General features: G+C 49.6%; 1 protein-coding gene across 2 annotated transcripts; it reads left to right on the top strand.

Annotated features, from left to right (window-relative positions):
- The first annotated feature begins 3,441 nt into the window (after positions 1–3,441).
- On the top strand, positions 3,442–23,376 carry BID (BH3 interacting domain death agonist). Of its 2 annotated transcripts, none has more exons than XM_035550761.2 (7): positions 3,442–3,544; positions 15,717–15,831; positions 17,068–17,135; positions 18,392–18,602; positions 19,585–19,730; positions 21,372–21,575; positions 22,425–23,376. In XM_035550761.2, the coding sequence occupies exons 3-7, from the start codon at positions 17,127–17,129 to the stop codon at positions 22,434–22,436; spliced, it is 582 nt and encodes a 193-aa protein (XP_035406654.1). In that variant the 5' UTR covers positions 3,442–3,544; positions 15,717–15,831; positions 17,068–17,126; the 3' UTR covers positions 22,437–23,376. The 2 variants fall into 2 exon arrangements, with proteins under 2 accessions (XP_035406654.1, XP_035406656.1); XM_035550763.2 differs by lacking the exon at positions 3,442–3,544 and adding an exon at positions 9,554–9,913.
- The last annotated feature ends 3,262 nt before the right edge of the window (positions 23,377–26,638 follow it).

Here is a 26,638-nt window from a genome sequence, read left to right as displayed (position 1 = left end):
GAGTTACCATTTGTTTCCCTTGTGTTCATTCCCACAGTTGATGATAGAAGAGGAAGCCAGGAGCCTAAGGGAAGGTGATCTTGAGATGAGATAAAAAAACAGGTGTTACAGGACTTGACTTAGGCTTTTCTATTGTCAGAACAGTTTGAGCCCTGCTGAATTACCTGGAATACAGATGGATCTTGACAAAGCCCCAATACATGGTCTTCCTTTCTCCAATTTTACATTGCTGCTTCTATGAAAAGAAATTTCAACAAATAGCTAAAAAGGGGTGAAGGTAATCAAAATTCAGTTGCAGGAACTACGATTTACTTTCTATAGTTGTAGTTCACTTCCTTAGTTTACAGTACTGGCGTGAGCCCTGGTATAGTAGAGTTCAGCATAACGAGGAGTGAGTGACACCGAGTGCCTCTCTGCTGACTTCCCACTTTGCTTTAGGCCTCCACCACTGCATGCCCTTGCTTCACCCGCCCTGTGGCAGCTCAGGAAGGTCAACTAAGCTCTACGCAGCTCCAGAGCGGTCTCTTCAACAGCCTGGAAGGATTCGGAGGTGAAACCTCACCAGCGGGTGTCAAAAAAAGCCGTTTTACCCAGGTATCTCCTGTTTGAAAAGAACAGATGTTCAGCTCGAATGCTGGGTGTTGCATCCAGTGAATGCCAGGAGTTTAAAGCCCAGAGGAATTACAGCTGCTCCACGGCACTGCTGTGATCGAGTATGTGAGGCAAATCATAAGACTTGTGCCTTTTATTTAGCAGGCAGAGAACACGCAGGATGTGGGAAATCCCGGCCGGGGAAAACCAAAATGATGAATCTTACTTTCCTGCCCGCCCACCCATCTTCAAAACAAAGGATAAACTCTGGTGTTTGTAATGCGGCTGTTTAAAAGCAGACCTTCCAGGGCACCAGGAAGGGGATGAGGGGCCTTAGGGATTCCTCGATAGCGCGCATGGCCTGGAGGCTAGGGATGGCAGGCCGTGCTGCGGGTGGCAGCAGTGACATGGTGCTCGCCTTCATTTGTGCACCTTGGTAGGTGGGTGGGCACTTCTCTGAGGACATTTCAAACCCTGCAGTTGTTCCCCTCCTTTTTTTGGTCTCTTGTTTTCAAAAATAATGAGAGAAAGCTGAGTTACCTGGGAGGGATCTCTGGTGGCAGAAGGCCGTGATTATTTCTACTCTGCGCATGTCTCTCCCTTGTTATCTAATAAGAAGTGGGTGTATGGGAAGTGACCACTGGACCCCCAGACACAGGAGCTCAGCTCCCGTTTGTGGCTTAGGGAACACGACATCCTGCCTCTCTAATTACACTGCCATCTTGACACCTCAGGGGCTTCCCCTCAGCCTATGTCCATCAAGCACCCAGGAAGGCTGTCTGATTGCAGCCAGATAGCCACAGGTGCTGCTGTTTTATGAACGAACAGCCAGGCCCATGGGGAGACCGTCCTGCCTTGTTTACTCCGGCCAAGAGCTATGCTGACCCTGGAGAGCCCTGAGATGAGCAGGGTCATACTTCCCGTACAGATTAGCCATGTGTGGGTAGGAAATAACACCAGAAAAAGGCTCTCTAACAAAGCAATCCTGTCTCGGGAGCCCTGCACGGTTGCAGCTGTTGCTTTCAGTTTCCATGTCTGATGAACATAGCCCTCAGGAGCCCCGGCCCTTCCACACGTGGCCTTCCTTCCCTCGAAGCTGCCTCATGCTCTGTGCAGAGAGGGGTGAGCCAGTGGTGGGGTGGAGAACTGGGACCCTCCCCAGATCCTCGGGCCTAGCACCGAAAAGCAATGACCACAGAAGGAGCATGAAAGCACTGCTTTCTTCGAGGAGCAGCATGGGAAGGAAGATCTCAATGGGTTCGTTAGGAACACACAAAGTCGAGATGTGGCAGCGCCTTGTTTTGGAAGCAGAGGAGAAAGATCATGCAATACAGCTACTTTGCCTGGATAAAGGCAAAGATCTTTTTTTTTTTTTCCCACTTCTGTGTATTTTTCTCTATATTATACAACTTGCCACAAAAAAAATAGCTAGAGGGGAGTTGTGTCTAATAGTAAGAGAGAACAGCAGGTGAAAAACCTAGCATTCTGGCCTCATATTGAACAGTTTATGGAAAAAATGCTGCAACTGCTGCCTACATTAGCAACTGCACTTGAGTGCAGTTCTGCATATATAAGTTCTGCATATAGGAGAATGCAAACCTAATCCTCCCAGTATGTGACCTGCCTGCACATCTTTCCAGAAAATGGGACTGGAGGAGATTCACTTTAAAACTTTGAGCACGGCCTGAGCGTGTCTTCCTCCCTCAAATCCTAAGCAGCAGCAGCAGCAGCAGCAGCGGAGCTGTCACGAGAGAGAGAAGGGTCCTACAAGTGGCAGCGGGCAAAACCCGCAGTGCTGGCATGTGGGTGCTCGACCGCATCCTCCCAGAGAGAGGGAGGGGGCCTTCTGCTTCTCGTTAAGAGACATCACTTGATGGAAACAATGAAGTTGCCTCCTTCCTCTTACACAGCACTCAAAGGAAGAAAAAAAAAACCTGTCCAAACCAAACCTCATAAAAAGTACCATTTCTCTTGGCGTGTTTGCTGTAGATGCCTGTAGGCAGCAAGGGAATGAGTAAACAAAGATTTCCAAACCTGCTGAGTATGTGGTGCTTTTCTGAATGTCTCAGATGCGGAACCACGTGGTTTCTTTTAAATGAAAGATAACATCACTTTATTATTAATACTTTGTATAAAAGTACATGAAATAATCCGAATTACTCAGATGCCAGAAACCAAAAATATGCAGATTTCTGAGGAGAAATATACAGCTACTTTGACTAAGAAAAAAGAGAAAATAGGAGTTTTGCCTACGTGGGGCTAGCAGTGCTTCCTTTCCAAGAGCAAGTTCAGCAGTTTGCAAGAAGGAAATCTCCCTGCAGATCTTTGGAATTTAGAAAACTCGGCAGAGGCCTGGTCCGGTTTCATTTCCCTGCATAATTCCTAGTAGGAAGCCATCCAATGGGTGGACGAGCACATTACTGAACCCTGACTCAGAACCCGTTTGCCCCTGATTTTGCAGGAATCTCGAAAATACCGAGCCCTCCGGCGCCGCAGCCTCGGGATGCCCCGCGTCACAGAATCACAGAATCACCGAGGTTGGAAGGGACCTCCAAGGTCACCGAGCCCAACCTCTGACCTAACGCCAACAAGTCCTCCACTGAACCATACCACTGAAAGCGGTACACAGGGTGACTCGGCACGCTGGGATGGAGAGCGAGCGTGACAGGAAAACTCTATGAGAAAGAAACGAGCTTTATTTACAACGGTGCTAAAACCGCCGGGACGGATGTAAGCGCGGCGGGACGAGCTGCTAACAGCGGCACAGCCCTGACGGCGACCTTCTGTCGGTGCCCGTTGTTGGCCGATGGCGCCGGCCCAGCGCCCCCAGGGGCGGTCCGGGGCGGGGCGGGGCGGAGCGGGAAGCATGAAATGGCGGGCGCGCGGCGGGGGCAGGGCGAGAGCAGCGCGGGGACGGAGCCGCGAGGGCCGGGGCTGCTGCTGCTCCCGCGGGGTGAGTACGGCGCCGTGCCGCCGCCTCGGGAAGGGTCATCTCCGTACCCGGGAGGGGAGGGGAGGAGCGGGAAGACGGCGGGGCCAGCACCGGCTCGGGCCATCGCCGCTCCCACGAGGCTTCCGCGGCCGGGCCGGGCTGGGCTGGGCCGCCCCGGGCGGCCGCCGCGGTTCTCGCCCGACCCCCTCGGGCCGCTTCTCACCCCCCCCGGTCCCTGTCCGGCGCCTCTCTCCCTGCGGTTCTCCCCCTTCCTTTGTTCCAGCCCGCTGAGCCCTGCCTTCAGCCGCTTGTTTTTATTTTTATTTTTATTAATAATTCAGCCCTCCCGCCGCGTGCTGCCTGTCCACCCGCTGTCGCCGGTATCGCGATGGGGCTCCCCCCTTGCTGGCTCTGACCGGCCGCCAGGTCACCCCCGCCCCACTGCTGCTCCCGCAGCCCGGCTTTGTCCACCTCGGCTGCCCTCTCCCAGCCCGTGTGGGGCTGTGCCGGGCGCTCTGAGAGCGGAGGGCTGCTTACCGGGGAGTGAACCCTGCGGCAGGGACCCCCGAGGGGCCGCTGCTTTCCAGCAGGAGGGGTGGCTGCGGGGACGGGGGTGGCAGTGAGGGGGCAAGGGAAGAGCGGTCCCTGCCCGCTCCTGCCTCTCGGAGCAACAGTTTGCAGTGACTTTATTTCTTTAAGAACAATATTCTATAGCCTTAACTAAAAATCGGGGCACCAGCGCCTCAGAACTAGTTAAACTATGCCAGTCTTTGTGCGGAAGGCCCGGACTCCTTTCAGAACAACGTGCCCACTGCTCTGATGTTTCCTGGGGTATCTGGGTCAAAATCTCGTAGTACGCTTCTTTCACGGTCTCTCCGAGTTGCTTAAAAGCCCTTTGGTGGAGGAAGGAGCAAGGTGGTTCCCCAGCAGGAAATTATTTCTAAGGTGTGCTTTCTCTTTCCTTGTAAAGGACTTTTTGCAAAAGTCCACTTTTGTGTGTGTGTGTGGGGGAAATGATTGGGGTTCTCTTGTGAACTTTTTTTTGGTCTGTAGTCAAACTGAAACTTTTTTTCACCTGCTTATGAAAACATAACATTATGAAAGATACTGGTTGAAAAGGAGGTTTTTCTGCATGGTCTTTTTTTTCCTGGCTTTTTTTTAATATAATCTTAAACCTTTTAAGAGCCTTCTTTAGGGTAAAGCAGCATCCCCTCCTTGTCATCTCCTCTGGGCTGATGGTGATGTACAAAACCGCTGGGGAATGCACTGTATAAAAATAAGTCAAATTAATAGTTTATTCGCTGGAATTTCTGCAACCTGTCCCTTCCCATTTTCCTGCCTTCTCTTCTAGCTCTCCTCTGTCACTGAGTAACTGATTGGCAGTGCTTAAGGACCAGCCAGGACAAACTCCCATTGTGTAGGTGGAGAGTGTAAGATTTGACTGTAAATCTTCTGAATAGGTTGCCTCTTACTAAGAAAGATGTGAAGATCTTGTGTTCTTACTTGCTTTCTTCTTCTAGTATATATCTGGTCATATCTGCTGAATTTAGGAAGGGAAAACAAGGCCATTTAGTGAGGTGGCTGTTGGGTTTCCACTAGCCCTTTGCCAATTTCTTATGACCATGTTAGGCCAGCTGGAGCTGGCACAGCTGGGCTTGCTGTGAGTTCAGCTCCATGCCTAACCACACACCGTCAGCAGGATCATGCTGCCTGTGCAAGCCTTGAGTCTCTGTTCTCGGGACTCACGTGCTTGCACCCAGCACTAGAAGGCTGTGTTTGAGTGATGTGAGTGCCTTGTAGAGGTGCTCAGTGTGGCTTTTGATCTCCGTTAACTCCAGAGCAGTAAGAGCTGTGGTAATTATAATTAGGGAAGGCTGGTGTGTGTGTGTGTGTGTAGTCTGTGAGCACTCCTAACTGGGGTTGGTTAAGCCAGGTTGTTTCCTGGTATTGTTTTTCCTGTGTAACAGGATGGTGGGGGTCATCCTCACTCCTCAGAAGTCTAAGGAGCTGGCAGATCAAACAGACTATTCTGTGATAGGATGAAAATGCTTTATCTGGAAGCAGGCAGGTACATAAATCCTGTGACTGCCACCTCTGGAGACCTTTCCGGAGTGGCTTGGCATCTAGAAGTTATTGCTTCCCTAATTGCAGGGTGCATGGGTGAGTAGGACATACTTGTTACAGCCTTAAGCTTGTGATAGCTCCACACACGGCCTGCTGACATAACTGCGGAGTCGTGGCTGTGAGAGGTAGGTTCCTTGATAAAGCTGCTCCTGTTGCCCCTAGATATGAACTAATAAGCAGCAGGGGGTTAGGGGAATCAGTTCAGCCGATGGTTTTCTCTATTGAAAGGAATTGACTGCGAAAGAGCAGGTTTCATTTTGACCGGTTAGCAGTTCCTCAGTTGAATTTACCAGCAAATCTGATATTTCTTTGCATAGCACCTTCCTCTGGTTTTCTCTTAGCATGCTGTGGCTTTTTGTCTGTGTCAGATTGCACGTTATTTGGAGCTGGAGTTATCTTCATATCTGTGTGCTGTATCAAGCCAAATGCATGCAAATATTTCTAATTAGGGAGTTGAACTTGTAGATTGACTGAAGGTGCAAAACTCCTACTTGAAGTTTGATCCCATTTTAGTTTTGGATGGCTTATCTTGGGATGAGGGAGCTGGGCTAGTTAAAACTCATCAGTTAATGATTACAGGATGGATATAGTTGGTCCTTTCCCCAAAGATTTTGAATCTTTTTGACCCAAGCCAGAGAAGGGTAGAGGAAGGTAAAATGTAGAAAGAAATACTATGAGATGTGTGGAGCATCAGGTCTCCCTTTTGGGATTTGAAAGCAATCCGTTCCATAGCTTCTGTGATTGCCTTGATTTGTACCAGATGTCTATAGGGGAAGGTGTCCTGGCATCCTGCTGTTACCCTGACTATAATGGGAAGTGAACAGGACTCTGTAGCTGCCAGTGCCAGGCATTAGACACCTTAAACCAGGATGAGATGGCATGGGTTGTTCCCAGCATGATTTTTGGAGCAGTTGCTCGAGGGTAGGGCACAGTAGTGTGATAATGTCTTTTTTTTTGTACCCATTTTTGCAACAACTACTCTTAAGAGTCCTCTAGTCCCACCTCCCTTTGGTAGACCCCTGGCTTAGTGATAGTGTTGGGACTGCTTTGGGTGTGTAGTAATTTCTGTTTTTGATCCAGTCACCTGGTTTTCCTCGCTTTGCACCCATACAGCACTTCTTGGAGATGACAAAGTGTGCCTCCTGGTCATGGTGGGGTTTGGCTGGGCTGTCGTTGGTGGTGAATAAGAGGAAAAGGTGGTACGCTGCAATATATCCTTATATGTGACACTCCCCACAAAAGGGGAGAGGGGTCACTGTGGCTCTAAACACCTTTTACGTTGAGTGTTTTGCTCAGAACTTGACTTCAAAATCCCAGGCCTCTTACTCAGCTTTGGCTAAGGTGTGAGCAGGGAACCTGGGCTGGATTTTTGTTAGTGTCAGCAAGCCTGCTGTGTTTCCTGTCAAAGCACCCCAACCTTTGGTTAGTTCCTGCTACATCCTCACTGGTGAATGAACAGGCAGTGACCGTGTCTCCCTAACTTACTGGGGCGTTTCTTTCATCTCCTTAAAGGAGGAAAATAAGTTAATTTATCAGTGTAACCCCCGGTGGTTTGGTTTAACTCTTACTATACCCTTAGATTACCAGCTGTACAAAGCGAATTTGCTTGGATCAGCTAGCTGCTGTATTTTGGTTTTGTTTTTACGTTCACTTTTACATTTGGATTTGGTTTTGCATTCACTTTCTGGGACAAAACATTAATCTGTTTCCTCTTAAGCTAAAACTGAAAGTGAAATAGGCTGCGTTATTTCGTGCACAGTCATGCTTTTTCTCTTAGTAAAATCCACGCTTTTCCGCAGCGCTCACAGACCTACAGCCAGAGAGCCTGAAGCAGTGTCAAGGAGAAGATTGATGCGGGTGCCAAGAAGTCCTGTGTGGCAGTAAGAAATGGTGTTCCCCGGGCAGCTGCTTGGTAGTCCTGCTGCTGCAGTTTCTAAACAGCTCCTGTTGCACTCCTTTGGCAGAATATTCTCTTAGCTGTGTGTTCTTGTTTAAAGGTGCTTAACAGAGATTACGCTTTCTTTGTCCTCACAATGTTGATGAGGAGTTTCTGTTAAAAGGGTTTAATTGGATCTGTGAGTGCTGTGTTGTTACCATTGCTTTTGGTTGCACAGTTTGATGAATGGTTTGCTCTCTGAGGTTCTGGAGGATGCCTTGGCTCCTGTCTTAAGAGATTCCATCGAGGTGACTCTTTTTTTTTCCCTCTTCACCTGTTTAATTTCTGTGACAGGAGTGAGAGTTGGAAATAAAACACAAGCGGAGAGGGTTCTGAGGACCAGCACACTTCATATCACCAAAGGAATGTTGTCAGGCTTCTCTGAGGATCGTCTGCTTGTACTGATGCATGGTTGCTTTCTAAAAGACAGAGGTGTTTATAGCTGTGGTGTACTTGACCTTCAGAAGGAAGGAAGCCCGTTTAAAATGCATCGTGGTGTTTTGCAGAAGTTCTCAAATACTGAGATGGTGCTGTGCATGCCGTCAGAGCAGCTAAGCGTGCCGTTGTGAAGATCTGTCTTTGTACCTCTTTTTCTGTAACTGCTTAAGACCCTCTCTTTATAGAGGGCTTTCAGAGCTGGGTAAGGTGAATGGGCTCCACTTAAATTGGCCTGGGGTGTAGCAGCTGCTCTGCAGGAGGGGTGCTGAGAGGAACCTGTCCTGTGCTCAGCACTGTTGTGCAGTATTTTGGCCAGTGCCCTGCTGCCGATTGCATCAGCAGGCTTGTTTTTGTTCAGCAGGGAACTTTGGTCGGGTTCCCTTACGACGTACTGTTCCTTGCACACCTAGTCCCAAATGTCCCCTGCTGATCCAGCATTTAAAATTCTGTGCTGGAAGCATCTTTGCAGCTTCTGTTTTTCAGGAAGCACCGTGGATACTCCTTGTACTCCTGGGTCTGGAGTTCTTGTCTGGCAGTATGGTCTGGAGCGTGCCACTGGTAGTGTCCCTATGTCTGTCTTTCCTTACCAGTTCCCTTCCTTGCTCATGTGATGTCGCAGTTAGGCAAAGTCAGCTCACTTGCATTCTTTACTGGCGGTATCAGCTGTGAAATGTCCCTAAGTCGCAAGGTGAAGCGGCATTGCTGACTTTCTGACTGATCCGTGCTCATGCTGGCACGTGTTAACAGAGTATGGGTGTTCAAAACGAGGAGGTCTTGTCCTCTAGTTGGCATGACAGTTTCTGTGTCCAGTCCTCCTTTCCAAGGTCTCTTGGTTGCCAGCAATTGTCTGAGCTTGCCCAGGTGGCACCTGAGTTTGTCAGAGCCATTGCTGCCAGGTGGCAGAGGCTGCCTGCTCTGTCCCTGGGGCTGGGCGCTTTGTCCCTGCTCGGTTGCAGAGGCAGGCTGGAGCGCAAGCAACTGGTGCTCGTGCCCCCAGCAGGGCCATCTTCTAGATCTGGAAGAAAACCTCTAACCTGACACCACCATCTGCACAGGCTCAGTCTCAGATCAGCATAACCACATGCGCTGCAGCAGTCAAGATCCAAATCTTGCACCTTCCTTTTTGGGTGTGGAGGTCCCCAAAACACCGAGACCGCAGATTCCCTTTGGGTCCAGCTGAATCCAGGTTCTGGCTCTAAGCGTTGGGGCAGTCCAAGCTGCAGACTTTGTGCTGACTAAACCCGGCCCTGGTGCATCCGTAGGCTGGCTTCTGAGAAATGCTGAACGGTGTTGTCATGCTCCCTCCAGCACTGGTCTGATAGAAAAACCACAGTCATCACAAGGGCCTACTTCTTCCTTCTTTTCCTCTTTAAAGAGGACTAGCAATGCGGCAGTGCTCCTTCCTGTTCACTGACGGTGCCACCTAGGGACTGGGTGAGAGCATTTTGAGCTGAACGAAAATTAAGGCTGATGAGGAAGTGGGATGGCTTTTCCCACTAGGAAGTCACGGAACTGCCTCTGACAACTAGAGGATTGCTGTAACTCGTGTAGTCAGCATAATCTCCAGCCAAAAGCACAGAATTAAAAATAATGCGAAACCTCTGGGAGACTAAATGTATCTCTAATAAAAAGGTCAGTCTAAAACTGCTCTTTAGAAGGTCTCCAGTACAGCTTTTCTTTCAAAAAGTGGAAGAAAACCCCCACTGAGCCAGCTGCAGTGTGTCTGAGCCCACCTGCACAGCCGGGGATGCTTACTGTCCAGGCTGAGGCGTGCCCTTAGTGCTGTGTGAGAAGAAAAGAAGCCAAAGAGAAACTGTTCCAGCTAAGGAGCTTCTGTTGGTGCCAGGCCTTGGTGTCCCATTTACAGCACCAGCGCCACAGACTGCTGGGAGGTAAGTATGCAATGAAACTGTTAGGAGCAAAAGTATTCAACATGTTTCAATGTATTTTTTTATCAACAGCGTTATGGGCAAACAGCAGGCTTCTTCTTTTCCTTTCTTTGCTAGAGTGCTTGGAAGTGGTGTTGCTCACAAATCTTAGAGGAGGAAGCAAGCTGAAGCTGAAAGCGAGAGAAACAAAAGCCGACAATCTCAAGCAGTTTGCACTCATGCTTGGGAGTGGGAGGGATGGATGAATTTAGGTGTCTCCTGTGTTCCTGACGGGCAGGGTATCTTCCCAAAGAGCCTAGCAAATAAATCACGAGTCATGGGGTTTGTCCCGTGCTGTGCCACAGACTTGCTGGCATTTCAAAGTATTCTGCCCCATGGCTTGCCAGCTTTACCACTTCTGAAATGAAGCCAATGATATATCCTCCCTCTGAGACATGTGCATGGAAAACGCCTGTAGTTTGGAAGCTGCTGCCTATGATGGGAAGTTCCCGAGAAACCCGAAGCCAGTAGCTGCGGTATTAGCCAGAAGGTACCAAGCAAGTGATTTGGTTTCGTGGTAGCACGTGTACAAAGAGGCTTGTTCAGCCCCTCCTTCACCTGGCTGATACTTTGCGATATCTGTCTGCCCTCCCCAGCCCCTCACCTGAGCTCTTCTTTCCGAAGCCTTAATGAAATCCTTACTTTAGGAGGACAGCAGGTCTCGGGGGGTAAAAGCTTGGGGCCTTCTAAGAGCTGTTAGAGGCTGGCAGGTGCTTTGCAGGCTGAGCAGTGATGAGGATAGATCTTTGGTGGTCAGGATAACATGACTTGTTAAACTTGGTACTGCCTCATTTAAACTTTTTTTTCAGATCGATAATTTTCCTTTTTACTGTGGATTTTCTCCCTCTCCCCTTGCAAAGCCTGAGGTGCGTGTGCAGCTGCTCTGTGAGCAGTCAGGCTTCTTCCACAGCTAGAGTTACGGGGAAGGAGCCTGGTATCAGCTCCTAGCTGGGCCGTGCAGTTCCTGTTGGATTCGTGTGCTAGAAAGTGTGTGTGGCAGAGTGGTGGGGGATTCCTGGGGACCTTGGGCTGTATGATGTGGATTTTGTTTACACAGAAATGGCTCTGGAGGCGTAAAGGACAATAGTCTGGCACAGCTCAGAAATCCTCAAATAAGGAACTTGGTAGATCTGTGACATGTTTCTGACTTCGCAGCACTGACTCATGTAAAGCAGTCGTGCCTGTGGCATGCTTTGGGGAGTGTTGTGAAATCGAGTGGCAAAGGTTTGAAACGTGGATTTAAAATGTCAGGAGACAGGGCAGGTTGCATCAGCTCCAAGTGCCCCAGTGTCCCTGTCTGTAAAATGATCCCTCCTTCTGTAAAGGGCTCTGCAGCTCAACAATGAAGCGTTTGCCTGCCAGACAGGTAAAGGCCACCAGGTCCAGAGATGGACAAACAGGTACTGTTCCCTTTACTCCACAATGATGTCATCCTGACTGCCAAAAATAACTTCCTTATCTCCAGCTGTCAGGCAGAGAAATCAATGCGCAGGCTGTAAGCTCTCCCCTTCTTAATGACTGATGCCTTTTCACAGCTTCTGCTTTGGAGGCTTGAATTCGCTCCTAACCCAAACGTGAAACAAAGATAAGTATCTTGACAGCTCGCACAATAAGTGCTTTGACTGATGGCGGGGCAGTCTGGGCGTTTGTACAGGATGTGTCCTGGCATCTAGACAAGCTGTTACAGGAGTCAGTGCCACCGACTGCGGCTGAGAAGTGTTTGTAACCAGGCGGTGTCTGGTACAGCTGGGGGTGGCTAACCACAGGCCAGGCTGGGAGGAGAGGTGAGGGATCCGAGGGAAAAGTGATGGCAGGCAGGGGCATTGTTCGCGGCATGGATTCCTTTCTGCCTCGTCTTAGGGGTGCAGTGAAAGTGTGGAGGGGGGATGAAAGCTGATTTTGCTCAGCGCTATTGCTGTGGGGGTTCTGGGACCTATTCATCTTTATGGCTGCCCTGAGAATAATGGCTGCTACTGAGAATTTCCCCCAACAGCAGAACTCCGTGCTGCTCTTAGAGCAGGTGAAACCTTTGTGTGCTTTGCGGCTGTATCATGTCTGTGCATAGCTCCTCACCTGGGAAGAGGAAACCGTGTGCTTGCAGCGGTTGCTCTTGGATTAGCTAATGTGTGGCAGTGTACGACCCCTCAGGATGCACACAATACCAGCTGAGAAGTGGCGTTTGCCTTGGAAGAAGCCTCAGAGGCTTGCTGTGGAGGAAGCCACCACAGGATTCTCTTGTGAAAGCTGGGATGTGTGAGGTGACGACGTGAGCTCTGCCATCCTGTGCTGGCAGGCAGCTGGTGATGGATGTGCTGCTCGGCCTGCAGTCGTGTTCGTGTAGTGCTCAGCCTGTGTTGCGACAGACGCTGCTTAGGTGGGCAGGAGAGGATCGAATGTGGAGGTGTGTTAGCAGGTTAACAGTTGTGTATTTGTGCTGGAAGTCATCGTGGGACTTAAAAGAAAACAGAAGTGCCTTGGGAAAGTGATCACCGTGGTCATTTCCAGCTGTCGGATCCCAGGAAAAGCCTAGGGTGCGTGCAGGTACGTTTACATCCACAGAGGCCCATGCAGCAGCTTTTGTGCAAGAGCTACAGGGAAGCGATGCCCTTGCTATTTTAGACTCTGAGTTTATCTTTTGAGGTCAGACCCCTTGTGGGAAATCTGTTAGTCTTTCAGCACGTTTCAGTTAGGAGAAATGCTTGTTGTGTCATGTCCTTCATAGCCCCGCAAGAGCACACAGTGGCTTTTAAGAGGAATTTTGAATAACTTTGCCTCTCTATGCCCATGTGTTTTCTCCTTTTGAGCAGTGAGACTCCTTGGATGCTTTGCTCTGTGTTAACACAGGACAGCTTTTTCTTCTGGTGCACAGTTTGAATAGGAAGGGTTTCTTATGCTATTTTTTTAATGTTTTTGCTTGTTTTGTTTTCCCACCCGGAAGTTACCTGCCCTCAAGTTTCAGTGATTCAGCTCTACTGGTCTGGCACCGTTTCAGTGCGCAGCTCATAACTGAGCAGGCAGTGGCCACTGAGGTATGGAGGGGAAGGAAATAAGGAGATGAGAGAGATTTGCCACTGCATAAATGGTAACAAGGAAGATCAGCAGACTTACAACTGCAGATCTGTTTATCAGTGGCTGTTCTGCTGAGTGTCTTCTTGACACAGTGCTGAGCTGCAACAGAGACTGAAAGAGTAATGCATTTCAAATACATTGGTATTTTAACTCAAAAATCATCCTCCATAAAATACTTTAAGACTTCTAGCAGTTGTAAAGCAGCCTTAGCAGGTGATCTAGTTTTACTCTGAATCTGAGTACAGATGGAGTTTGTAGTCTCCATCTCTATCTTATTTTCACTTTCCTACTAAAGATACTGTTCATCCCATAATAGGCAACTTCTTCCATCCATTGGGAGAAGTCTTAAAATCTTGATCTACAGCTACCAGGATTCAAAAGCTTTAATGAATTAAAATATTCAGATGGCATTGGTATGATTGCATTTGATTGTTCAGGGGGTTGCTCTTTAAGGGTCTGATTTTTTTTGAGATGCCACTAAGGAGTTTGACTTCTCAGGATGAGCTCTGTGAATATCAAAACCCCTTGTATTGATTCAAGGGAGTTACCTAAAATTTGAGGCCTCTGGAACTACTAGTTAATTATTTTTTAAAAAAGCTTCCTATCTCTATAGTAGAGAGCCATTTTGTGGCAGGAAAGAAGTTTTTTTCCTGTTCTCAGGTGTGTTTTTGACTGCCCAAGTGAAACTTGTTTAGCCAAAGGCTGGAACCCCTCGGGGGCTTTCACTGCCTGGGTGGTGATTGCTTGATGTGGGAAGAGCTCATGAAAGTACCAGCTTCAAGCTTCTTTGTCTCAATTTTTTACCATATAAGTACTCGAGCGCAGTGGGGGGATTTTGTTTGTTTTGTCTGTTTTCTTTTCTCTTTATGGCAGTCCCTTGGCTCAGCCCAGTGGACAGGAGTGGACAACCTCTCAACTTGCAGTTAGGACAGGTGATTTTACTTTTGTGTTTTTTAAATATCTTTATTTTTGTGGGTTTGCCCTGATGAGCGTAACTTAGATAAAGTGGAGATGACTCCCAGAGGGAAAGGGGATGAGATGATCCTCCATGTATTGCAGGTCTCTCCCTGGGAGGAATGCCAGGGCAGGGGCTGCTCAGCCCTCTTCCCCCTGCATTGAGGCTCCTGTCCTTTCTGCCATGACCAGCTTATGTGCTTTGCTTCTTTGAAAAGCACAAAGAGCTTTCCAAATGTGACGATAGGATGGTCAGAGCTGTAGCCAGGGAAGCGAGGCTTGCTGCAGCTTTCCAGGAATTCATGCGAGCAGCGTGCACAGGCCAGCAGGCTCCAGCGCCCCTTACTGGCTTTGTGCGCTGACGAGGAGCGGTGCAGGCAAGGTACTTGCTTGGGCATGCCCCAAGCTACTGTGCCCTGCCTCTCCAGCCCTACCCAGAGAAATGCCTATGGGCATGCTCAGGGGGGAAAAAGTCTGTGTGTGTCCAGAACAGATCTTGGTTCTGCTAGATTTGTATTTGCTGATTTGGGGGTGGAGCAGGGTGCCTGGTTTCCTTTCCGGACTGGAGTAGTCTGTGCCCACTCTCTTTTAGAGCAAGGAGTGGGGGAACACAGTAGTGCGTTTCTCTCAGGCTGTCTCTTTTTTATGAATATTTGGATTGTGCCAAGGGGCTTTCCTGTCAGTGTGAACTAGCGTGCCAAAAACAAATTAAAAAAATCTAGGGAATCCAGATTTTTTAAAGCCACAGTTTGAGCTTTCCGTAGAAAGTTGTGACAGGTGACAAACACCGCAAGGTGTCTCGACTCCTATTTCCATTCCATCCTCCTTTTATAAGTAAGAAAGATGGTTTCTGTTCGGGCTGACACCTTATTTAGTCTGTTTATCATCTCCTGACTGTACTCAGCTGACCTTCCAGCAGATTTCTGGAATTCCTCTCCGTGGGGAAGGAGCAGGTCATCCTGTAGCGCTTTGTCTAGGTCAGGTGGAAGCGGTCTTCGTGTAAAGTTTTGCAAGAGAAGTCCCACTCAGCTAGTTTCACTTGCACATCTGGACGCTTACTTGTGCACAGGCTGTAGCTCCCGGGGCTTGAGTGGCACCGCACGCCTGTCGAGCTGCAGGACACCTGCCCTGCATCTGCACTGCTGTGCCCAGCGAGGATGGCCTCGCCTCTCCCCTCTTGAAAGAGGGGGAGATTTGTTCAGCATGTACTCGTATTCCAGAATTAGAACCTGAGCCCAAATTAGTCAGCGTGGGTTAGTCTGACCAGTTGTGCAGTAATGCTGTGGTCCCACGTGAAGCTTTTGGCATCAGCCGGAGCTGGGTGGGGATGACAGTCCTGGGGGAGCCCACGATCACTGCGGGTGAATGTGGGATTTGAGGCAGATGTGATGTGGGCAGCACAGGCTCAGTACTACTTCAAGCCTCCTGTGGTCTCAGCCATGATAGTTCAGGAGGTGGTGTTTAACTCGGCAGGCCTTTGTGTCAAAGGATATCCTCTTTTCCCTAGTGGTAACACAAATGCCTCTGTGGGCTGAAATGCTTTGAATGGAGAATGTTACATAAAAAATCTGCAAGTTGAGGCTTTGCTCAGCTTACAGGTAAGTTGCTAATCTGGATGACTCCTGAGGAGCTTGCACAAAACCAAGGTCCTGCCGCTGACTTAATGCTAAATTCCCAATTTCCTCTTGATTCTGGGGATGCTTTATCAAATTCTCCAACCGTAATCAATGTCTCTCTCTTCCAGCAAAGACAAAGCCCAGGAGAAGGGTCACCCTGTCTTGTTGCAGAGCTCCTGTCAGGTCCCAGGAAATCAGAGGGGACTGCGTTCTAACCAGGCAGCACCTCTTTAGGTGGTAGAGGTGAGTGGCAGCAGTATGGATTTGAACCGAGCAGAGAGAAATGGCGTGGTGCAAAGCGCTCTGTTTTAGGAAGCCAGAAGTTTAGCATAATGATTAAGTGAAAAGAAGAGACGATGGCTAAAAGGCTGATGTGGGCTACTGTGTTTTTTAAAGCATGTTTGAGGTTGTGTTTTGGTTCTGGGGACTTCTAAGAGTCTTTGAAAAGCTGGGAAATTCCTGGTCTCTAGAAGCTGTTACTGTAGTTTCCTTCAGAGTTTGAATTCATTTCTGCTTTCACTTCCTCCCTATTTTCCCACCTGCACACTTACCCCTCCACAACTGTGTTTTAAATAATTACTACGATAAATTAGGGTCTGTCGTTGTGAGTCCAGATTTTGGTGGCTAGCTGGTGATCTGGTCGGGTGGGCTCTTGGGTGCTTTCACCCTGTTTGGGGTCAGCAGGTACCTGTGCAGCAGCCAGGCTATTGCCTGGGGTGAAGAAGGCTGGGTGGGAATGCAGTGCCTGTTTTCAGCCAGGCCCTGCTCGATGAGAGTCAGAATTAATTCTGCATGTGGTTTTGGGGCTGTTGCACATGAGGCAGCAAATGCAGATTTCAAACTGCATTCCTCCCCTCTTGTCTTGGCCTTTGCTAGGTAGTCCTGTGTGCCTGGTGCTTGCTGTGCTGCTCCAGCACCTCTCTGCCCTGTGACTTGGGCTGCCAGGTGTGGCTTCTTGGGCTGCTGGTCTGGCCAACCAGCAGCCACACCTGTCTGGATGAGAAGGGAGCACTGCGCTCTTACCAGGCCCCTTTTTTTGGCGGGTGAGGGAGGCCACCCCTGAGCATGCTCTGAGACCCCTCCCTGCATGCCTCTTCCCTTGGCACTGCCTGGGTGTAAGACAGACTGAGGGCTGTCAGCCCTGAGCACCCACCGTGGGGGCAGGGGAAGTTGTGAGCTGTTGTTTTTCCCACTTCTGCCAATCAAACCTCTCTGGAGGCCTAGCAGAGTTTCGTTGGTGTGACTAAAAGCCTTTGACACTTGATGCCCTCCGTGTTCCTAGATATTTGTTGGAAAAGTGTTGAAACAAGCCTGAGTATATGCATGTATCTCTGCGTGTGGGGCCTTCTTCATAGGCAGCGCTTTCCAGAGGCGTGGATGTGTGACTGTGAGACAAGGGCGGACCCATAAGCAGGACTTCAAGATATGTGTATGTGGGAGTTATTTCTTGCCTTTCACCATTCATTCTCACTCTTGCAGGGCAAGGACTTTGATCTGAAGCAGAGGGTGACAAGAGTTGCTTTGTTTCTGAACCTATCATGGAACAGGTTGGTTTCAAATGTGACTGAAATCATTGGTTCTCTTGTATGCTTGTTCTGAGATGCCTTGAAGGGGATGAGTTTCAAAAAGCATGGGCTCATCTTCCTCAGAGTTCATGCTGGGGTTTCTGGTGCTGCTCCTCTCCGTCATGAATACAAACAAAAAGCAGATGGAAACATCTAGTTTGCAAGCTGCTTCCTCATCACCTCAGTGTGAGACTTGAGATGCAACTGTCTTTAAGAGCCTACAATGTCTGATTAAGCAGCAAATTATGAAAACTAATAAACCAACTGACACGTTGCTGCGATCAAGTAGTGTTTTGTGTGATATTAAACACAATCCTGAAGCTACTATTTATCTCACACAAGTCTTGCTAAACACTTAAATAAACCACTGTTGAAATGTCTGCCACTGTCTGTACCACACTTAATGTTAAGGTACAATTCTAGCCCTCTTTCTTCTGCCTTTCCTTAACTCTTCTGACCATAAATCTGATGACAAGTCCAGTGGGTTGTTCGGGGGATTGTTGCTGGTGTCCCAGTGAGCATTGCTGCTGTCTGTAGACACCCATGCTCAGATCATGGAAGGTGTGCTTTCTCTTGATACTTGATCGTGCACCTTACTTTCCATTTGTTTCCATTTCCAGATGTGTTGCCCTTGTCGTTCCACTTCTTTGCCCAGTCTCCTCCCAAGTAAATATGATGCCACAGGCATCTGAACGGGTTTATTGTGGAGCTTGTCTAGATCCCTTTCAAAAGGGAGAAGAAATGCAAACTGTAGATTTTGGAGGCTTATGCTGTTCTCTCCGTTCCCCACCTCGTTACTGCTCTGCTCTGATATTTAAATGGGGAGCTGTTGGCTTCCTTCAGTACAGGAAGCAGAATGCCCAATTCCCAAATACCTTTGAAATGCAGATCTGTGAAAAGAAGCGGGTGACTTGTACTGAGTACACAGCTGTGGTTTAGAAGAAGAGTTCTGATCAGGGATTTAGTCCATGCCACTGCTGGAAACATGCAGGAAGAGGTGAGCTGATGCCTCCACTGCGGGTTGGTAAGAACAGAGCCATCTGGTGTTAGCCATCAGACAGTTCTGTGTGCGCGCACATCCAGGAGTTGGCATCAGTTTGCTCAAGTCTTGTCAGTTGGGCATCATTATGCAGTGGGCCCAAAGGAGGCCAGAAGAAGGTGCTCACCAATTGGAAAACAGAATCTGCGCAGACCTACTGAGTGGGACATGGGCTTAACAGTGATTCCTTTATGTTTAGGATATCCATAGCGATGGATTTAACCAGATGGAGCGCATGCTATTGTTTGCTTTCCTGGAGGAGTCCTCTGGTTGTGAGTTTAAAGAGCAGCTGCCATCCCTACGAAGCCAGGGGATTGTGTACCCTCTGCAAGACATCCTCTACTGTGACGGTGATGGCGAACTTCAGACTGATGGGAATCGGAGTGGCCACTTTCAGAACGGTGAGCAAGGTGAGTGCTCTTTTCTCCTTCCTACATGCCTTCTCTGAAGGTCGCAGGCTTTTTTTCCTTCCCCTCTTTACTCTTCTGCAACCAAACCATCAGTAACGTTCTCTCCACTGAGAAACTTCAGAGTTGATGGTTGTGTTGGTTGGGATTTTAATCCTTGGGGTTAGACAGCTAGTGCAGCGTATCTCCCTGTGGATTTCAGGAGCACCTGTCACCCTGGGCAGCCTGTCTGCAGCACATCAGACAAGGGGCACAAAGCTGGCACTAATGATTGCTGCCCTTGCTGTGATCTTAAGCAGTTCTGCTAGCCTCACGCTGCTCCTCAAGGAGTTTGAGCACTTGAGCTAGGCTTTTGGAGCAACTCTTTCTGGTACTGAATGAATCCCTTTGTGCTGTACCAGTGTGGCAGAAATGGCTTCTCAGTTTCTTGTGCTGCTCCTGTTTCACTAGCCATGAGCAGCGTGGCTGTTGCCCCTTGCCCAGGATGTGTCAGCTGGCACACTGATCTCAACCCAAGTAGCACAAAGAGTAACTGCTACAGTAAATATGCGTCCATCATGTAAAACTGTATTGATTTCACACCCCAAAGCAACAACGGGAAGCTCTGCCAAAAGGAGATGCTATGTTTCACACTCTGTTCCCTTTCCCTCCCTAGACAGGGTGTTGGCTGTAGCTGTCCTGCACAAATCTTGGCTGGATATGTTCTGACTCCCCTCCTCAAGTTTTTTGTTTAGGGTAATGCAGCACTTTGCTTACACTACACCTTAAAAAGCTATTTGCTTCTTAAGCAAATGTCTGGCAAATGAGTTGTTGGCTGCACAAGCGACCTGTAGTACAGGCAGCTGTCACAATAAGGGAGAAGACCGGAGGTGGGTGGGGAGGAGGCTGGTAATGGCGATGGGCAAAATGCCATGGGTCAACTTACCTGCACTGAACCCAGTCTGACTGCAGCCTGTGAACTAAATCCTGCTGTCTGTGTTGGCAGTGTTTGACCCTGAGGTAAATGAAGAAATTGTCCGGACCATTGCTGCTCAGCTTGCTGAGATTGGAGACCAGCTGGATAAAGAAATCAAAGCAAAAGTAGTAAATGATCTAGTGCAGCACTTCCTGAATGAGAATCTGTCTAGAGAGGTGAGTGGAAAAACAACCTGACTAGTAGATCCACTTCCAGCTTGCAGATCCTTCCTGCTGTAACTCAGAAGCATCAGGCTTGTAACGTATCTATTTGCTGTTCTTATGCCTTAATTATTGCAATTTTAACATGCAGCCCTAACACTAACCTTTTGATGCGAAGATTTTACTCGAGCTGATGCTGTGATGGACCTGTATGCTGTGGCAGCCTTTGCCCTGCCAAGTGGGTTACTTGTGCTCTTTGTCCCCTTTCTGCAGATGGGGAAACAGAGGTAGTTGTGGACAAGGACTGACTTTCAGAGGTGGCTTGTCCTTTATTTTGTTGTCTCAAGGGTTTATCTTTAAAAATCAACTGTCTGGTTAAGGTTCAGTATTTGTCCTTAAGATCTTTGAACTCATGCTGGGGCCTGTATGTCTGTTGCTTGTCACATGGGCAAAACTTGAGCACTCCTAGAAGCTTGGTTTGCGTTTATTACGGTACACTGTGAGACAGCAAGTAGTGAAACCCAGTGCTTCCTTCTATAGCGCCTTAACCCTTTAGCTTACAGGCTGTCAGTGTTGGGAGTAGCACTGGGTTTGGCCTAGATGGGTGACCTGCTAAAGAGGCCTCTCTGGGCCGCACCTCCACCACTTCAGTGCCGTGTCTGTCCCACCAAAGGGTGTAATGTGGCTTGGTCCTTGGCCCAGCATCTACCGTGCCTCACTGCTCTGCACGGGAAATAATTGGAGGCCTGTGGTATTAAACCTTCCTCTTAAGGATTGGATCCACATCTGGATCCAGAAGCACAGTTTGCTTCCCCAGAGCCTTTTTGGCATCTTCAAGATATAACTGGTTATTTGGTTTGTTTGTCTTTCTCTGCCTGTGATGAAGTTTCCTATGCTCCAGAAGCTAGTGCTGCCTTTGATTTGAGGGTATGCCTTTTCTGAAAAGGCAGGACTGAATTTTTTGGGGTGTTTCTTTTGTTCTGACCCTAGCACTTGGAAGTACACAAACTGATAGCATTCCCCACTCCTTGGGTCTTGCTGTCCACCCAGTTAGGTTCCAGGCTTCATCTTTATTGCCTAAGCTTTCAGTCCTCGATAAGGCAGAGACAAACATGACCAGGCAGACCCTGATTTTTTTCAAACAAGTGGTGTAGCTTGATGTGTGCATGCACACGTCCTGCTTGGGAAACTGATCCTGGGAGCAAGAGAGTGTTCTGTGCCTGGACCCTGTCTCCAGCTCCTGCCTGTTTGAAGGCTTTTCTTTGAAACTTGCCTTGTTGTCCCCACCCGAGCTGGTGCTGCTGATCTTCCCTCTGTTTAAGGTAGGTTCCCCTCACCTGGGAGCCCAGGAATCCTGGGTCACTTCAGGACCAGGCAGGCTAGGCGCAAATCCTGGGAGGCGGGGTGGCTGTTCCTCCCTGAGCACCTGAGGCGCTGTCTGAATCTTCCAGTGTTGTTTCCGTTGTTTTTTGTCTTGGGTGAGCAGCTGAGCTCTGAGGTACCATCCTTACTGCCACCAGGGGGGTGCCTGGGAAGGAGCACAGCACCTCGTGGGGTGCCCCTACAGTCATGTGGGTCACTGGCATGGTGCTGGCTGTGCCAAGGCCCCTTTCTCCCACAGCTGCTGCACTGACACCCTCTCTTCCCTCCACACAGGAGATAACCCGGTGCCTGTCACAGGCTGTGGAAGTGCTTGCGAGAGCCATCCCCTCAGATCTGGAACGAGAGAAGGCCATGTTGGTGCTAGCAATGGTCTTAACTAAGAAAGTGGCAAATAAGGTGCCCTTCCTTCTACAGCGTGTCTTCAGCACCACTGTGAACTACATCAGCCAACACTTCCATGGCTACGTTGCCAGAATGGTGAGTGCTGTCACACAGCCCTGCGGCTCTGAGAGTTACAGCCAGGCTTGAATGGCTTAGGTCGTGTCCCACGGGAGTAACCAGCTGCCTGCGCTGGGCTCTGGAGGCTTGGTGGGGAGGAGCTGCCCGTCCCTTGCAGAGCTCTGACAGCCTGATGCGCTGAGCGGGGTGTCACTTCTGCTTGCCCCAGTCCCGCAGCACCAAGCAGGCAAGGGATTTATTTTGTAGGGCGGAAAGATGTGAGGGGTTGCCTCTCTTGTCCATGCAGTCACCCTAGTGGCAGAGAGGTGGCCTGGGTGTGGAGTGCTGCAGGGCAGTGGGACAGCAGCCCCCAGAGCGCCTGGATCGTGTCTGCCTTGCAGTGCTCGTGTTACCTGCCCGGCAGGAAGGGGCAGCGGCACTTCAGTGTTGCTTGGTGCTGCCCTCCCCTTCGCTCAGCTTAGCCTGAGGGGGCTGAGCTGCTGCAGGAACCTGTCGCTGCTTTAAGAGACCGGCCCCTGTGCTGCCACGGAGCAGGGCGGGCAGGCAGATGGCTGCGTGTTAATGGGGAAACAGAAGCGGGGCCCGGGTAGGGTCTGCTCCCCTGGGACTGCTGGTGGCCCCACACCCCTGCCATCACAGCAGAGAGCAGCGCTGGGGTGATGGCAGAGGCGCAGCACAGCAGGTGGCGGAGTTGAGGCAGGCTTCGTGGAGCTGGAGAGGCAGCGCTGCAACAGGCCCCTGCCTGCTCCCCTGCAGCACAGGCCGTGCTGCTGCTGCCTTACCCTCCCTGGGGGCTGCAGGCACAGGGCTTGTGGCTGGGGCGAGGCTCTGCAGCTGCTGATGCTGGTTCTGTTTCTTTCCCTCCAGCTGCGCGAGTGAGAGATCTCCAGCCCTTGGTGTGGAGAGTGGGTTTCTGAAGACTTTAACATCTGGATTTGCTCAAATTACTTCTGTTCTTAACTTCTGAAATACAGCTGTGAAAGGGAAGGCAGAGCTTTGTAGATAGGCTTTTGTAGACTAGCACGGCAATGATGGTAGTGTGAGCTGCATGACAGGCCTGCCAGTGCCTGTAAGGTAGAGTGCTTACCCTTGTCTATCTCACCAGCTTGGGTTTTTTCTTCTCCTTTTTCTTCCCCTGTCCCTGTTGGTAGCAGATGTAGTGCAGGGAGGGGGCGGGGGGCACTGAGCCATCCCTCCCTGTGTTTCTCCTCGCCAGCTGATGGGTTCTGCCGGCTGTTGTGCTGCAGCTGGGCCCTGCCATGTGCGAGCCCTTCCCAAGAAGGCAGCGAGCTGTAGAAGGGGTGATTTATCAGCACAGCCCACCGTGGCCTGCGTGTGTGTGGGGGATCAGCTCCATCTCAGAGGGGTGCTGGCAGCAAGCAGCCTTTAAGAAAGTAGGGGTGTCTGGCTGGGGATGGCTAAAGTGAAGGTGCTACATAATCAATCTACATCAACCCATGGTTGCTTGAAAAATCAAAACAAACTTTAGGTACAAGGGTGAATTGTCGGGGGGAATGCAGTCTGGCTATGCTGGAGGAAAGGTAGTCTTTAGCTTTAGCGCAGCTTGCCAGAAAGAGAGAGAAGGTAACAGCCGTGTGCCCGGCAGTGTACCTGGCATCTCTTGTCAGCAACCTCTTGTGTTTTGTGTCTCAGGTTCAGCTAACAAATGTGGACTCAGGGTCTTTGATACTTGTAGCAATCACACACAAGGTGGCTGAGGTTTTCCGGGTGATTCAGCTGCCCCTGAAGAAACTATGTAAATACTTTAGTGTTTTTGCTCATTGTTTTTTTTAAATAAAAATTGTCTGTTCTCATGGCAGTACACTTCTTAAGAATGTGAATTTCTACCTGTTTCTTTCTCAGGAGCTGTCAGTCTTTTGCGTGTGTTCTTGTGCCATTCTCCTTATGATGCTGCTAGTGGTAACACAGCTGCACTCTGGTCATGACCTTGCGTAATGAAAATGACCTTTATTGTTCGTTAGTGTCTGCACTTGAAGAGGGGGAAGGAGGAAAAAAACAACCTAGGTTTTGTTTTTGAAAACTGTACCATTTATTAAAGTGCAACCTGGGGGCATGGTCTTACAGCAGTGTCCCAGTGGCAGAGGGAAAAAGGTACATACCCCTTCCCTTAAACTGAACCTAGAACAACGAAGCTGGAAAGAACTTTCTTTTAAAGGTGGAAACACTTTTATTAACCAAATGGCACAAGAAGCTTTAGACAGTTTTCCCTAAGAGGGCTGCACTTGCATATTAAAAGGAATAATACGACCGGTTCCTTGGGCAAGGGGTGACGTCAGGCCCCTTCAGGGTCTCTTCCCCCAGGCAGTCCTCTTGGGAACAGAACCTGACATCCCTTAAGTCAGCCACTGCCTGCTGATACCCAGCAGAAGCCTAGAGGAAGATTTCCCCAACATACACGCAGCAGAGTCAGTCCCATTACACTTTGCTACTTCAATCAAGTGGGTTTTAGCTTGATACTTGAATAAAAGCTTATACTGCAAGTTAAAAATGGGGAGATACCCCCTAAAGGTATAGCAATAAGATGCATCCTCTGCAGCTTGCTCTGTCCAAATCAGTAGTGTTTCCTTGCCTCCCCTGCAAATACTGCAGGGAGATCAAAAGCAGCTTCCACTGGAAGCTCACTGTAGCTCCCTCTCTCCTACAGCATACCCATAGACTTCTAGCTAGGAGGAAGCAAGTCAGCCTACCTAAGAGACCGAGACAGGGTCAGCTCTGATTAGAAAAAAAAGCGATCAAGTCATCTGAGTGGGGCGGTGAAGCTGAGCGGTGTGTTCTGGTTCCCCTGGATGGGTTGGTAACACCACAGCCCATCCCTTCCGAGCTGCTGCAGGTTTCACTCCCCAGCCGAATACACAAGCTGAGAGTGTTCACAGCAGCAGCCCAGCCCAGGAGCCATGGCATAAAGCCAGCCCTGTGCTCCCTGCTCTGGAGGGGGCTCATGAGCTGGTGGTACTAGTGTGAATACTGGTGGATTAAATGCTAACCCTCCCCGCCCCCCTTTCCTTCTTTGCATGGCAATACCTAGCTCACACTTTGAAGCGCAGCACAGATGCACACAAAGCGCTGCTGCTCCTGTAACCGCCCTAGGTCTGAAACTAGGCAGACCGAGCCACGTGGCAGTCCTGCACAACTTCCACCATCAGCAGGCACAGGACATAACGTGCCTCCCCTCGCCATGTTTCACTGGAAACACGCTCTCCTCTTGTGCAACCTGCTGGAGTACAAAATGCATACAGGTGGGTCACCTTTCACTGTGGGTCATGTCTGGAATGAGGTGTCCTGCTGAAGGCCTGTGCTATACATACCCACGGCTGCTGTGGGGGGAAGGGTAGGGGAGGTGCTCACTTCTCTCCCGACCCCCAAATGTTTCACAGCAAAAGACTAAAGTACAGGCTCAGATACAAAGTTTGTAGCACGAGCGTGTGCTGGTTCAGTGAACGAAAGCCTATGCTGCCAGAAGCACTTCTACTTTAGCCAGGATACCAACATCTACCTTACTAGGGCTTTGCTACTCCTACCACCCCACTGTGGCTAAAGGTAGGGAAGGCTTTATGCTCTCGGATTGTTTTTGTCTACTACAGTCATTACAATGAAAAAAGACTAAGCTTCTCAACTTCAGTACTTTTTTTCCCCCCCCTCCATTTGTGCCCATCAGAAAGCCTTGGTTAGTTTAAAAATACAGTCCACATCGTTAGGCTAGCTGCGATCAGAGCTACATGAAAGGAAAACAGGCTTCCTGCAGCACAACGTGCCCTATGCGAAATTGCTCAGCACTACAGCTGCCAGCCTGCCCTTGAGCTGCAGACCCCAGAGCACAGATCCCCCCCCCCCCCCCAGCCCAGAGGCGGCTCAGGCAGGTTGGACAAAGCCAACTGCGAGCACCACACCAGCAGGCACAGCATCATCCATCCCACACTTAAACCGGCATCCAAAACCCAGTACGACACAACAGCAACTGCACTTCTGCTTCGTCGGCTGCTGTTCAGGCAGGTAAGTACCGGGAGCAGGCAGGTGCTTAACGGGTCAAAGCTGAACAGTCTGCAAGCGTGTGCTGCTCGCCTGGCTCTAGCTCGCGCCTTCATTGGGCCAGCTCCAGTACTTTAAGCAGCAGTTCTCTTCAATATTTAGGCAGCCACGTTATCCCTGGGAGCCTCTCCTGCCCTATTCAAGGGGCGCAGGAGCCTGCCTTGCGCTCACGCAGCGCACAGCTGCCCGCTGTGCTCCTTACGTCCCTAACTCGGGCCATGCTCCCAAGCCGAGTCTCGGCTGTGTCCAGAGGCACTCCAGAGGGCAGCATTTCACACATTTTGCAGCTCCAGCCCTTTGTTTTATTTCAGCTCGATGTGCTGCAGACCAGGATAAGGTGAAGAAGAAAGAACGGGTCTAAGGTAGATAATTCGTTAAGGTACAGGCCACTCAAGGACATAATCGAGGCACTTTTGGGAAGGGGATAAGTAACACAAGTGGGAGCAATTCTATATGCCTTTTCTTAAGTATATAGCTACTGCCTTTGCCAGCTGCAAGAGAGGTTGCATCATGAAGTTCATGGTAAATAGACCGTGCCATTTAGGATTACTTTACTATACTCAAAGATAGGAAAAAGCACTTCCATTTTCTAGTTCATGCCTGCAACAGAGCACGAAGCCTGGCACTCAAGTCAGTAAGAACGCTGCTGTCTGAGCCTACACAGCCCCGCTGGTGACTTCCAAAGGGCCTGTTCCAGCTCTGACCACAGGACTCCAACCTCAGTAGAATCCAAGTTCATAACCAACCCGTCTAGCTAGTGGAGTGTTCCTAGAGGAAAGAGAAATACATGACAGATTTTCTTTCTAAACACACAGGGACAGGGGAGGAAAAGGTACAAACGCTTCTTGAATTGTCAAATCTATAAGACCCTAAAGATGGGAAGAAAACAAGAAGAAGGGGCCACTCAACCAAATTACAAAGCAGTGCAGCTGATGCAAAACACCAGGTACTCAAGGCTTTCACACCACCATGAAAATGCTTAACAACAACCACAACATTTCTTTTCCTTACTACCGCTGCTGCCTTCTGCAAAC

The sequence above is a fragment of the Cygnus atratus genome, chromosome 1, assembly GCF_013377495.2.
Source record: "Cygnus atratus isolate AKBS03 ecotype Queensland, Australia chromosome 1, CAtr_DNAZoo_HiC_assembly, whole genome shotgun sequence".
Lineage (NCBI taxonomy): Eukaryota > Metazoa > Chordata > Aves > Anseriformes > Anatidae > Cygnus > Cygnus atratus.
The sequence above is the reverse complement of the archived record's forward strand: the minus strand, read 5'-3'. Positions and strand labels throughout refer to the sequence as shown.

Coding starts and splice junctions, on each gene's coding strand:
- BID (XM_035550761.2), top strand. Junction 18,603..19,584: donor CTTTCAGAACGGTGAGCAAG/GTGAGTGCTCTT, acceptor CTGTGTTGGCAG/TGTTTGACCCTGAGGTAAAT. Junction 19,731..21,371: donor ATGAGAATCTGTCTAGAGAG/GTGAGTGGAAAA, acceptor CCCTCCACACAG/GAGATAACCCGGTGCCTGTC.